Genomic DNA, 14,235 nt, shown 5'->3' on the forward strand with positions numbered 1-14,235 from the left:
TGAGAGTATGGAAATGGTGGCTCTGCAGACCCAGACAGATTCTTGCTAGTTCCAACTCACTCAAGGCAACCATCCTGACCTAACTGAAATTTTACTTAAGAAAGATCCTGAGAGGGGCACCTGGATGGCTTAGTCAGTTGAGCATCCAACTTAAGCTCAGGTCATGATCTCATAGTTCATGGGCTCAGGCCCTGCACTGGGTTCTGAGGTGCTCTGTGCTGACAGCTCAGAGCCTGGAACCTGCTTGGAATTCTGTATCTCCCTCTCTCTCTGCCCCTCCCCTGCTTGCGCTCTGTCTCAAAAGTGAATAAATGTTAAAAAAATAAATAAGAAAGATCCTGGAGATACATTTGGGAAGTCAGGGGCTTTGAGGGTTCTATTTATAAGAGTCCCTCCTAGCCCCTGAACCTCAGCAGAGTAAACGTTTTATCCAGCTGGGGACAGCCTCACTGCTGCACTCCCTTGTTTGTGATTCTCTTCTGCTTCACTTTTCCTGGGTCCTCTGTTTTCTCTGCTGGGCAGGGAGTTGTCCTCACCCTTGCAGGGGCTAAGGGTTCCAGGGTTCCTCGAGGCCAAGGTTGTTCACACTGACCTCCAGCTGCACACAAAGCACCTGGGCCCCTTTCATGTCCCCACTGGGTTGTAAGATCTTGGAGGCCCAGTGGGCAGGACCATAAGGACTAGCATGCTTTTGGTCCCCTGACACTGCCTTAGTTAACTGCAAGCTCTTCTTTAAGGTGGACCATTCTGGAGCACATGGAACACCTGGTGGGATGGGAAGATCCCGAAGCAATGTTTTTCCTTCACTGTTTAAATTTTCTTTAATGTTTTATTTATTTTTGAGAGAGAGAGAGAGAGAGAGAGAGAACAAGCGGGGAGGGGCAGAGAGAGAGGGAGATATAGAACCCGAAGCAGGCTCCAGGCTCTGAGCTGTCAGCACAAAGCCCAACACGGGGCTCAAACTCATGAACTGTGAGATTATGACCTGAGCCAAAATTGGACACTTAACTGACTGAGCTACCCAGGCGCCCCTCTTTGGTTGTTTAGACTCCTAAAGGACTTGTAGCCACAGATACTCCTTGGGACAGCCACAACTTTTTCCTTGGACTCCCTTGTCTTTGTAGGACTTCCCAAATATATCTCCAGGAATTTCTTTTTCAGATAAAAATTTAGTTTCACCAAGATGGGTATTTTGAATGAGCAGGGCCAGCAGGATATCTGGCTCTCTAAAGGCATCATCTCCATTCAACTATATTTAAGTCTCTGCACACTGTCTGCACAAGTCTCATTGGCATCTGGAAAGCCTGACCCAGGACTTATACATTGTTTTTTAGGTGCTAGTGAGCCATAGGTTCTACTGGGCCCTCAACAGCCCCAGGCATATCTCTATGATTGCAAATTGGCTAGTGATTGCCAGGGCTATGGCCTTGAAGAAAGCCACATAATAAAGAGCTGAAAGCCCTGACAGGGAGGCCAAAAATTGTCTCCAGTTTCTCAGTGGCTTCTTGGGAAGATACCCAGGCAGGTGCTGATCAGGATGATCAGTGACAGCATCAGGTGAGGCTTGTTGCTACTGATCAAGGCCTATCAGAATTAACTACATCAATCCCTGATCCATGTAGAGGCTGATTGCTCCATGTCTAGGAACTTACTTTCTGGGGCACAAGGGAACCTAGCTGCTGCCAGGACCCTTGGAATGTGGCAGACCCAATGATTTGCAGTCCCACAGCTGCAAATATGGGCAGGAACAATGCCCAAGCAGATCTTCCCACACTTATAGTAAATGTAGCTCTGCAACATTTCCTTAGCCTGGGCAAGCAACTGTGAACTGTCCCTGCTGCCACAATGGATCAGAACAGGTCATTGTCCCCACTGGCCTCTAGGTCTTAAAGCTACAGGACACTTATGCTGGTCAGTGTGCTGCTCTGGGGCAGGGGCTGCTGGTCAGCAGGGGACAGGAGCAACTGGATGGACTTCTGGATCTTCTGGGGCAGGCCCCAGCAATAGTGAATCAACCTGCTAAATCAACCACTTCTGAAGGGAGAACTCTAGCAGCTCTGAGCATGTTCTAGGGAAACACCACCTCTCTCTTAAGGACTGAGATGGGTTCTCCTAACCGGTAGATCCATAGAGACAGGCAGAAACATGTCTCAGGGCTTATGTTGTATGGCTTTTTGCATCTGCAGATATTTCTGGGCAACAGCTGGCAACCTCCACGGAAGCTGGGGCTGCCTTTGCAGCTGGTGCCACTCTAAGGCTTCACACTTGGCCAGAAGAGGAAATGGGAGATTGATAGCAGTTTGTTGATAGATGGAGAGGCCCAAATTGGGGAATGTGGGAAGAAGGCGGGGCTAACTTATATGGAAGAAATTTTCATCAGTACAGAGATTAAAAAGAAATTATTGAGGAAAAAGGGACTGGGGCCCCCCTTTTGCGAAGAAATCTTTATGGGCAGACCAGGCTCATTGTGCAGAAAAGAGGAACCATAGCAAGGTAGCTATGTTTCTGCTGCAGATAGCACACTGAGGCCTCAGCGGGTCCCCAGGGCAATGGGCAGAGACCACTTAGAAACTGAAATGTGGTAGAGGGTAGAGCCAGAGCAATGGAGTTTGGGATTTGCTTGCAGCAATATTTGCTCTTGATTCACAGTGGATCCTTCAATAACCCAGAAAGTTTGGGTGGACTGGCTCAACTTTCATGAAACCAGCTCAAGAAATAGCCCATATTTTCAATAGAGGCCTTAGAGGTAGCATTTATGATGAAATAAATGGTTCCCCCTCTCCCCCCAGGCTTGGAAAATATTTGGGGCTGTGTTATAAGCTGCCACAGGAATTCTTCTAAAGATCTTGCATGCATTTATAAACATGTCTCAGGGATTTTGGGAAATAGGAAAATGTAAGGCAATGGGGGTAGTTTTAGGCTCATGAGCTCTGGCTTTAGGAAAAGAGAGAATCAGATATTCAAGGGCAGCTGACCTTGTTTTTTTAGTACACCTTCGGAGTGGCTCTTCCTCTTGTCCTGCTGAATCACAGGAGTCCTAGGCTCCTCAAGGCTTGAAGAAGACAGAGCTCCTGCATCCCAGGGCACATCTGGCACTTGAAATCCCTTTTTTTGCTGGAGGCATTCAGCCTGGTGGTCTGGGATGCTGACACTGGCTCTCTGAGCAGCTGAGTGTGTTAAGCATTTCTGATCCATTAATTGTGACATTGTGGAGGTTACAGATAGAAGTGGAAGATCTTTGGAGTGCAGGGAACCCTGACTCTGCTCCAAAGAGAGACTAGACATGGACAAAATCTCTAGGCAAGAGGAGCCTTGTGATGGCCCTGATGAAGGGGGAGAGATCAGGGTGTTCTCACCCGCCAGCAACTGCTGAATCTCCAGAGCCACAGCATTGCAAATGGGGCAGGAAGGATCTGCACACAGGAGCCGTCGAACACTTCCCTCCTTAGGAAGCCAGCCCTGGCTGGGAAGGGAAGATGGCAACCATTACTGATGAAGTGACACCTGCCTCTTTGAATGCATATGGCCTGGAGATTGGGCCTGCTTTCCCCTAGTCCTGGGAACCTTGGGGGCTTGTACCCCCAGGGTGTTTACCCATCTCCTTTTCCTCCAAGGAAAATGCCACTGGTAAGTTATATTGGGCTGGACTGAGGGTCTGGACCTTGTTGGGCAAGGTCTCAGACAGCTCATGGGAGCACAGGGCCATGACAGACTGGGAGGTGAGGTGAGTTCTCTGTTGACCTGTGTTGAGAAGCTGAACTAGGAGAAGGGAACCAGGTGGGGGTGGAGGGGAAGCCAATGGTTAGCTGATGGGGCATCACTGGGAACATGACCAGGTAGATTCTGGAGTCAGTCTCCTTTGGGGTTAAGAAGGCCACAGCCTGTATTCGGTATTTCTAAACTGTGGGAAATGAGGTCTTTGTGGGAACTCTACATTCTGGGGACTATGGGGTGTCCCAGCTCCTGTTCATAGCATCCCTTCAGAGCCAGTCCCATTCTCTAGAGACTTTAAGAAGAGGATAAGATGACAGGCTCTTTCCTGAGGGCTGTCCCAGGAACTGGCCTCCCCCAAGACAAAACCATGGAGGTAATGTCCACAGGTTCCACAGGTCTGCCCTTGAATGATTGTAACTGTAAAGGGAATATGACAATGGACATTTAGTTATGCGCACATTTGTCTATTCTCTTGACTGGATAACTTGTCTTGTGGCTGAGTACAAACTCATGTAGAGTCTTTAATGAATTACATACTAGTGAAATCCTGAGTTCCAGGACCACTGTGAACTGAGCCCATAGCAGAACTGGGAGACTCCTCTCTCCTGAGACACCTGGTCCCCCTCTGCCCTGGCAACCCTCTCAACTGTGCTCAGTGTCCACTTGTGTCTTACTCCCACCCAGCCATTATCCCTCTCCTCATCCCTTCCCCAGGCCAAGCACAGAAATGATGACGGGCCAGGCTGGAGTTTGGAGACTGCAAAGAGCAAGTGGTCACCTTTTCATGACAGAGAGCAGCTCCCATGGCTTCTCAGCTTCTTCCCGGGAAAGTCTCCTAGCTGAGAAACCAGGAGACAGTGTTACAAGGAATGAGAGGATACAGGGACATCCTATGGGAAGTTGAAGGGACGTCCTATAGGAAGTTGAAGGCCTTTGAGTAAGAGGAGATTCAAAACCGAACAGTAAATGCTCTCAGGCATGTCTGTGTACAACTTAACCAGTTGTATCATGCTGTCCTGGACCTAATCTCATTTGATTATCAAAACCACACTGTGAGTGAGGCAGGACCCATTTCATGAATCACAGACTGAGAGATGAAGTGATTTCCACAGGATCAAAAAATTAGTAAGGGCTTCTGTCCTACTTCCTCATTCTTCATTACCAGCAGATGGGGTAAGATGGAGAATCTTACACCCAAGAAAATCTGGAAGAATTTGTCAGCTGAGGCAATTAGACCCTTCAGTGGTTAGAGCACCTGGTTCCTGGCACCAGGGGACATGAATCAGGGGAATCTCGCCTATAGTGAAGGGAGTCAGAGGGAAAACTAGAACTTTACCTCTTGATGTTCTATCTTTAGCTCTTTGTTTGACTCTCCGGTGACGCTTGAAAACAAAACAGTTAGAGTATTAAGCTGGGCACCTTTACTCTTTGTGTCTAAAATGAAACAAACAAAACCTGTAAATATTTCCCAAATGTTTTTTGTATTCCAATTTTATACATCCTCCTACCATTCTTTTCCCTACTCTATCTTTTTCACTCCATCATTTCCCTTCTCTTATTTCTAATTTATTTTGAGGCTCTTCATACTCCATAACCTCCACCCCCATTCTCTGAACAAGTCCTGTGGGGGAGGTCGTAATGAGACAGGAGAAAAGAGGAACAGATTAAAGGATAAGAAGTCCAGTAGCCAAAGGACTTTAGCTATCCAGGCCCTCAATGTCTCCCAACCAGAAGAATCACCCAAATTTTGAGCTGTTCTTGGATTCACTGAGAAAACCCCATAAAAAAGTAGGAGTAAGTGTCACAGGAAAAAGTAAGGAGATAAAATCTTCTTGTTTGCGGCTTAATTGGTTCAGTCATGGTCATTGTGTTTCCCTACCCGGCAACAGCTCCTGTTAGGTCCCAACCTAAATTCTTGGTGGCTCTTTTTCACTTGCCAAATAATTAATGCAATAATAATAATGGAGCCATAAGCATATAAGGGATATCCAACATCCCACAGAATAAAGGTAGGGCTCAACATAATCTAAACCTGACGAGCCATCTCTCTTCCTAGACTTTCAAGAACTTGGCACCTAATGCCCCCAAATTCTAGACCTTGTCATCTCTGCCTCACAGAAGATGGAACCAGATCACCAGACTACATCACAAAGCTCTCCTATTTCAAAAGGCATGCAGAGCATCACAGGCCTTTATTTGTCTAGGAGAAGCTCATGTGATTCAGTGTTTCAGATGAAGGTCTCTGGTTGTCTCTGTATGACCTGCAGAATCTGGGCCTAGAGGTGCCAACGTCATGGGCAGCATAGACTTTCATGCTCTATTCCCTATAACCTGATGGCTCAGTTCTCTCAGTAAGACAACAATCTGGTGTGGTGCCTGGGTGGCTCAGTCAGCTAAGCATCTGACTCTTGATTTTGGCTCAGGTCATGATCTTACGGTTTGTGAGTTCAAGCCCCATGTCAGACTCTGTGCTGTCAGCACAGAGCCTGCTTAGGATTCTCTCCCCTCTGCCTCTCTCCCGCTTGAGTGCACGTATGTGTATGCTCTCTCTCTCTCAAAATAAATAAACTAACTTTAAAAAAGACAAAAATCTGGCATCTATCCTTAAGTAAATGAATCTTTATGTATACTGCATGCACTATAAGAGAGTGATTAGGTCAGAATAACTCCATAAACTACATCACCTGTACTGGGAGGATAACTAAAAAACACACAAGAGGATAGGACATCCATTATCTTGTTAAATGTTAGAAAGTGAGGATTTTGATGTTACAGGCAATTGATGGTCAGTATTAAGAGGTTCAAGAAGAGGATCATGTTTGATGTGTCAAGGAAAGGATATAGCTGTTGTCTTTTTTTTTTTTTAACTTATTTTACAGAGAGAGTGCACAAGAGGGGGAAGGGGCAGAGGGGTGGAGGGAGGGAGAGAGAGAGACAGAAGTAGAGAGAGAGAAGGGGAGAGAGAGAGAGAAAATCTTAAGCAGGCTCCATGCTCAGCACAGAGCCCCATGTAGGGCTCAATCCCACAACTCTGGGAATATGACCCAAGCCAAAATCAAAATTCCAATACTCAACCAATTGAGCCACCCAGGTGCCCCTAGATAATATCTTTTAAAATAACTTTCTGAGAGTTAAAGGAGGATTCCTCCCAGTCTATGGCCAAGCTTGGGATGGGTGGGAAAAGACTGTAAATACTGCCTTCCAGGAGGCACATAATTGAGGCTCACTTCTGGAGCTTGATTTTCTAGAACAGCCTCTACAGATCTTATAGCATCCTGCCTATTCATGGAGATGGATCATTGGTAAAATTTTTGATTAAAGGCTACAAACTTGTAGTTTCTTTGGTTGAATGTTAACTTTATGGCCCCTGTCAACAATGTGAAATGCCTCCAACATTCTAGGACTTCTGAATTTCCTTAAGTTCTTGCCCTGATGAGAATGGTCCCACACCCACAAAATTGTTGGGCTCAAAATCTCTGAAAGTGCTATTTGGTCCTTCCTCCAGCACCCAGTCCACCACTAAACAGATGTAATGAGCATTCAATCTGTGTTCATCCCTAAGCTGGGCAAGTGTCAAAGGCACAAAGACATTTGAGTTGTGTTATCTGCCTGCTCTCAAGACACTTAAAAACTGAGTTACAAAGATAAGACTACTTCACATGAATAAAAAATCAATCTTACTAGGAGTTGGGGAAGTGGAGATTAAGGAGTTATTATTCAGTGTGTACAGAGTTTTTCTTTAGGATGATGAAAAAGTTCTGAAAAAGGATAGTGGTGATGACAGCACACAACATTATAAATGTACTCAGTGACACTGAACTATACACTTAAAAATAGTTAAAAAAATAAATTGTATGTTAAGTATATACACCACAGTTTAAGATACAAAAGGCAAAAAAACCCAAAACAAAACCCTGTACCAATCATTAGTATGAGGGATTTTTATTAGCTACAAGGGAAAAATACTCCAAACATGATTTGAAAGAAATATAGAATAGTGATTGTTTTTCTTAAGTGTCCTTTTATTTATTTATTTTTTTTAATTTTTTTTTTCAACGTTTATTTTTGGGACAGAGAGAAACAGAGCATGAATGGGGGAGGGGCAGAGAGAGAGGGAGACACAGAATCAGAAACAGGCTCCAGGCTCTGAGCCATCAGCCCAGAGCCTGACGCGGGGCTCGAACTCACGGACCGCGAGATCGTGACCTGGCTGAAGTCGGACGCTTAACCGACTGCGCCACCCAGGCGCCCCCTTAAGTGTCCTTTTAATAGAACAGAATTAAAACAAATACATCCTTACATTTAAGATAATTTAAGAATAGTCTCACCCTGATGATGGGATAAATTTGAGTCATTTTAACATCTCTCCTGAACTTGCAAATTCCATAACACAAAAATGAGAAGACTTTTTCAACCACAGAGCACTGAATGACAAGTGAACAAAAATCAGTTAAAAAGTAGCTTACATAAGCTTAAAATTTTTTTAATGTTTATTTTTGAGAGAGAGAGAGAGAGAACGAGAGAGAACGAGCAGGGAAGGGGCAGGGAGAGAGACAGACACAGGATCTAAAGCAGGCTCCAGGCTCTGAGCTATCAGCACAGAGCCCGATGTGGGGCTCAAACTCACAGACCGTAAGATCATGACCCGAGCTGAAGTCAGATGCTTAACCGACTGAGCCACCCAGGTGCCCCTGCATAAGCTTTTTAGTAGCAGGTTGATATACCTTCAATGTAGCTTGAATCTTTTATTTTTATTATTTTTACCCAACCTGCTCCTGCTCCCTGCAGCTGTGGCTGCCCTCTATGCTACTGCAAAAGTTTTGTCCTCCATTAACCTGACTTAACGTGGCCCTGTATGGTGTTTGGTGTCCTCTTCTCCTGGGCTGTGATTATATGTGATTAATAAACTGCTGTCAGTCTCATAGGTCCAGTGTCAAGTGCTGTGAGTTCAGCCATCCCCAGACCTCCAGGACACTCACCCTCACCAATGGGATGAAAAGGAGGTGAACAAATATTGTATCTCCTATCAAACCAGCCCCTGCTTTCTACAGCTGCTGCAGCCTTTTTACTGCTGAAACAGTTCTCAGTCTCCCATTAGCCTAACCTCTCACTCAAGGCAAAACCATCAAATTCTGCAAACTTTGCACCTGCTCCAACCAGTGCACTATTCACCCTACAGATAGCCCACAGCCACTGCCATCCCACTAAGCCATTAAAACCATCTGCTGCAAACTCCTCTGCGGCAACTCACCCACCCTTGCTCCTCTGTCTCAGAGCTCAGGAGTTAGAGCCAAAGACAATCTTATGTGTTTTTTCAGGGTAGGCCTTTAGTACAGGTTTATTTACTGATTTGATACTCAGTGATGAAGGGTTCTTGAGTGGTTAGGACAGTGGGACCAGTGTTTTCCCAAACAAAGGCACATTCGTGTAATGACCACATCAATGATGTGGGCATGGGTCTTCACATTTGCTCTTTCTGCTTTATGTTTAGAGTGAACAGCAAATAAGGGAGAGGAGGTAACTGAAAATACTCTATGGACTCTGGAGGGCTACACAACTATAGATTCATATTCATTTGTTTCTAGAAAACTTGCTAAAGCCAGACTGGCTTCCATGATTGTGCTACATTGGTACAATTATTGTAATAGTAGAATTTCTTCAGGAAACTGTTAATTTATTGACTCAAATGTACCATGGGTCATATCACAACTCCATACAGAAAAATCCTGAGAGACATGCCACTGATGTGAGTTTGTCCCTCCACACAAACCTTACAAAGGAGTTTTGCTGTGTCTCATCAGGAAGTATTGTTGAACATCTTAGATGTGCCAAGGTACCAGGAACAGAGAATCACAGTTGTGATATTCAGCAGCAACATTTTTATATATGAACGTTTTTATTAATGCCCAAGAGTTAAGATTTGCAGGGCGCTGGACAGGAAGCCCTAGAGAAGTGTCAGGCAGCAAGACCACCATTGCTCATGCAGCAGATTACAGTATACAGTGAGTGTAGCAAGCAGCCACAGACACTAGAGGGCAGCACCTGCACACTCAATTCTCCTAGTCCAGGGAACTCTCACTGACAGAAACTTTAAAACGTCATCTGTTCCAGTGGCTCTCAATCCTGGCCTTACATCAGAATTACTGGGAAGCCTGTAAAATATATAGATTTCCTGGCCTCATCCCAGACTTAATGAATCAGAATATTTAGAGGCAGTGCCCAGAAATCGACATATTAATATCAAAAATAATCTTCAAGCAATAAAGCACTAAGGTCTGGATGTATATTTGGGAGATACTGGCAACAGCACCGGCCACCCAGTTATCCTGAGATATAATTAACATATAACATTGTATTAGTTTAAGGTGTACGTCATAGTAATTTATGTATATATTGAGAAACTGTTACCACAATAAGTTTAACATTCATCTCCTACATAGTTACAATTTTTTTTCTTATGATGAGAACTTTGAAATTAAATCTACTCTCTCAGCAGCTTTCAAATATACAATATAGTATTGTTAACTAACCTTCTTTCTTTTCCTCTACTCTCCACCACCTGCCACTGACTGATGATCACCAAACTGTTCTCAGGTTCAAGAGTTTATTAGGTTACACATGTAAGTGAGATAATATAATATTTGTCTTTCATTATTTATTTTTGCTTAGCATAATGCCTTCACTATTCATTCATGCTGTTGCAAAAGGCAAGATTTTTCCTTCTTTTTTATGCCTCAATAATATACCCCATATATGTATATAATCACATCTTCTTTTTCCATTCATCTATTGATGAGCACTTAGGTTGTTTCCATGTCTTGGCTACTGGGATTCTCTCCCTCTCTCTCCCTCTCTCTCTGCCTCTCACTCACTTGCACCCTCTAAATAAATAAATAAATAAATAAATAAATAAATAAATAAATGAAATTTAACATATGTAAACTGACAACTTAACTAAACAAATTCTGTGACACAAATCATCAAACCCTACTCAAAGAAACAGATAACCCAAGTAACCATACATCCATCTATTTAAAGAGGATTTTTAGTTAAAATCTTATCGTAAAAAAAAAATCACTATGAAGGAAATGCCAAGACCATATTTCCTCACTGGTGAACTCTACCAGAGATTTAAGAAAGATATAGTACCAATTATACACAAATTCTTCCAAAAATTTGAAGACAAGGGAATACTTCTCTATTAATTGAGACCAGCATTGCCTTGATACCAAATCTAAACAGAGACATTACAAGAATAGAAAATTAAAGACCAATATTCTTCATGAACACATACACAAAAAATTTTAAGAATATTTTACCATTCGAATCCAACAATATATAAAATATATAATACATAATGACCAAGATACTTTATCTTAGGAATGCAAGGTTGGTTTAGCAGTCAAAAATTGATCACTGAAATCCAACAAGTTAAAAAAACTAAAAAAGAAAACCATATGATTATCTCAATAGATGCAGAAAAAGCATTGGACAAAAAATCCAACATCCATTCTTCATAAAAAGTGTTAGCAATCTTGAAATAGAAAGGACCTTTCACAGTCTGATAAAGAACATCTACAAAAAACTCACTAATGGGGAAAGACAATACTTTCTGCTTTAAGATCAGGGACATCCACTCTCAACCATTCTTTTCAACATTGCACTAGATGTATTGGCCAGTTTAATTAGGCAAGAAAAGAAATAAAAGCATCCATATTGAAAAAGAAGAAGCAAAACTGCCTTAATATGCAAATAGCATGATTGTTTATGCAGAAAGTGTTATAGAATCTATTAAAAAGCTATTAGAACTAGTAAGTGAATTTAGCAAGGCTGATACAAGATCAATGTACCAAAACCAGTTGGATTTTTATGTGCTTGCAACAGTCAGAAATTGAAGTTTTTTAAATACAATTTACAATATTACCAAAAACATGACAAATTTAGGAATAAATCTACCAGAAGATGTGAGAGACTTACACTATAAAAGTATAAATATGAAAACTATAAATACTTCTAAGGAAATTTATAGACCCCATATATGGAGAGGTATACTTTGTTCATGGGAAGGAAGACTTAGTATTGTTAAGATGTCATTAGGGGCGCCTGGGTGGCTCAGTTGGTTAAGCGTCCGACTTTGGCTCAGGTCATGATCTCATAGTTCATGAGTTCGAGCCCTGCATCAGGCTCTGTGCTGACAGCTCAGAGGCTGGAGCCTGCTTTGGATTCTGTGTCTCCCTCTCTCACTCTATGTCTCCCACACTCATGCTCTGTCTCTTAAGAATGAATAAACGTCAGAAAAAAAAAAAAAAAGGATGTCATTCCTCTCAAATTGATCTACAGAGTCAGTGCAATCCTGGAAGGCTCTTTTGCAGGAACTGGTAATAGAATTCTAAAATTTGTATGGTAGTACAAAGGCCCTTGGATAGCAAAATTTGAAGAAAAAAAAAAAAGAATAAAGTTTAGGGTGTGATTGTTAATTTTATGTGTCAACTTAATTGGGACATGGGATGCCCAGATATTTGCCTAAATGTTACTCTGGGTATATCTGTGAGAGTATTTCTGAATGAGATTAACATCTGAATAGGTAGACTGAGTAAAGCAGATTGCCCTCTCTGATGCAGATGGGCCTCACCCAATCCGTTGGAGGCCTGAAAAGAACAAAATGTATGGTAAGGAGAATATGCTCTCTTCCGGTTTTTGAATTGGGATATCAATCTTCTACACTCAGACTAGAAATACATTACTGGCTCTCATGGGTCTCTAGCTTGTAGATGGCTGGTTGTGTGACTTTGTCATTATCACATTATCACATCAATTTCTTACAACAAATCTCACATGTATATTCTATTGGTTCTTTCTGTCTGGATAACTCTAATACAAAGGACTATTACTCCCTGATTTGATAAATATAAAGCTATCAAAATCAACAGTGTGATATTGGCATAAATATTAATAAATAGATCAGTGGAACAGAAGAAAGAGTCCTTAGACTCACACATATATGAACATACGATTTTTCACAATGATGCATGATTTATTTCAATCCATTCTTCTCACAATATATGTACAAATACAGATTTAAAATGGATCAGAAACACAACAATGTGAATGTCTTAATGCCATTGAACTGTACACTTAAAAATGGTTCGAATGGTAAATTTTATGTTATGTACCTTTTACAATGAAAAAAATGACAGGCATTTGATTGTGGGGCAAAAGTCTTTATGCAAGTATATAAGATTTGCAGCTCTTCTTGTGCTAAGACTTGGGCAGTATAGCAAAATACATGATAGTATTTACAGCTTACTTTTTGATATTATCTTTGTAAGTTTTTTAGAGAGGGTCTACATAATTTTTCCATGGGAAATATGGATATTTCCTTTTAAAAAATCAGGATTAATATATGAATAAAGAGGTCATGGGCACCTGGGTGGCTCAGTCAGTTAAGCATCTGACTCTTGATTTTGGCTCAGGTCATGATCCCACCGTTCACGAGTTTGAGTCCTGCTATCAGGCTCTGTCCTGACAGTGCTTGCTCTCTCTTCCTCTCTCAAAATAATAAATAAACTTAAAAAAAAAAAAAAGAGGTCTTTACACATGTCATTTAAAATTGAAGTGTTTTAACTAACCAGAATTAAAATAAAAACTTAAAAAAATAAAATTGAAATGTTTAAACTGTGGAATTATTCATGGAATGCCATTTGCATTTGCTGAGATTTTGTATTATTAGTAGAGTAGATAAATTGTCAGTGTAAACAAATTCAACTGGATGTAGTCCTTTTTTTTTTTTGCAAATTCATTTTTATTTTTTTAAATTTACATCCAAGTTAGTTAGCATGTAGTGCAATGATGACGTAAGTAGAATCCAGTGATTCATCCCCTATATATAACACCCAGTGCTCATCCCAACAGGTGTCTTCCTTAATGCCTCTTGCCCAATTAGCCCATCCCCCCAACCATGACCCCTCCAGTAACCCTCAGTTTGTTCTCTATATTTAAGAGTCTCTTATGTTTTGTCCCCCTCCATGTTTTTATATTATTTTTGCTTCCCTTCCCTTATGTTCATCTGTTTTGTATCTTAAAGTCCTCATATGAGTGAAGTCATATGAAATTTGTCTTTCTCTAATTTCGCTTAGCATAAAACACTCTAGTTCCATCCGTGTTGTTGCAAATGCAAGATTTCATTCTCCTTGATTGCTGAGTAATACTCCATTGTGTGTGTGTGTGTGTGTGTGTGTGTGTGTGTGTGTACACCACATCTTCTTTATCCATTCATCTGTCTGATGTCTGATGTCAAATGTCTGATGGACACTTGGGCTTTTTCCATACTTTGGCTATTGTTGATAGCACTGCTATGAACATTGGGATGTGGCATGTGCCCCTTCAAAACAGCACACCTCTATCCTTTGGATGAATACCTAGTAGTGCAATTGCTAGGTCGTAGGGTGTTCTATTTTTAGTTTTTTTGAGGAACCTCCATACTTTTTTCCAGAGTGGCTGCACCAGTTTGCACTCCTACCA

The 14,235-nt window shown here is 41.9% G+C and overlaps 2 protein-coding genes across 10 annotated transcripts in view; one reads left to right on the forward strand and one right to left on the reverse strand.

The window, feature by feature from the left end:
- The window catches only part of LOC147574895 (uncharacterized), a 224,078-nt gene that overhangs the window by 164,234 nt on the left and 45,609 nt on the right, over nt 1–14,235 (forward strand). The gene's annotated exons all lie outside the window — the stretch shown is intronic.
- The window catches only part of SPATA31F3 (SPATA31 subfamily F member 3), a 99,496-nt gene that overhangs the window by 930 nt on the left and 84,331 nt on the right, over nt 1–14,235 (reverse strand). For 2 of the 6 annotated variants that reach the window (XM_086683423.1, XM_086683421.1), the window contains 3 exons: nt 5,051–5,096; nt 4,493–4,553; nt 2,976–3,463 (listed from right to left, as the gene is read on the reverse strand). In XM_086683423.1, coding sequence (XP_086539549.1) covers nt 2,976–3,463; nt 4,493–4,500 — 496 coding nt within the window. In that variant the 5' untranslated portion in view covers nt 4,501–4,553; nt 5,051–5,096. Of the gene's footprint in view, nt 1–2,975; nt 3,464–4,492; nt 4,554–5,050; nt 5,149–5,593; nt 5,973–14,235 lie in introns of those variants that run through there. The other 4 variants (XM_086683420.1, XM_086683419.1, XM_086683424.1 and 1 more) reach the window with 4 other exon arrangements.

Source organism: Puma concolor, chromosome D4 (genome assembly GCF_028749965.1).
Source record: "Puma concolor isolate L17-30 chromosome D4, mPumCon1.1.hap2, whole genome shotgun sequence".
Classification (NCBI taxonomy): Eukaryota; Metazoa; Chordata; class Mammalia; order Carnivora; family Felidae; genus Puma; species Puma concolor.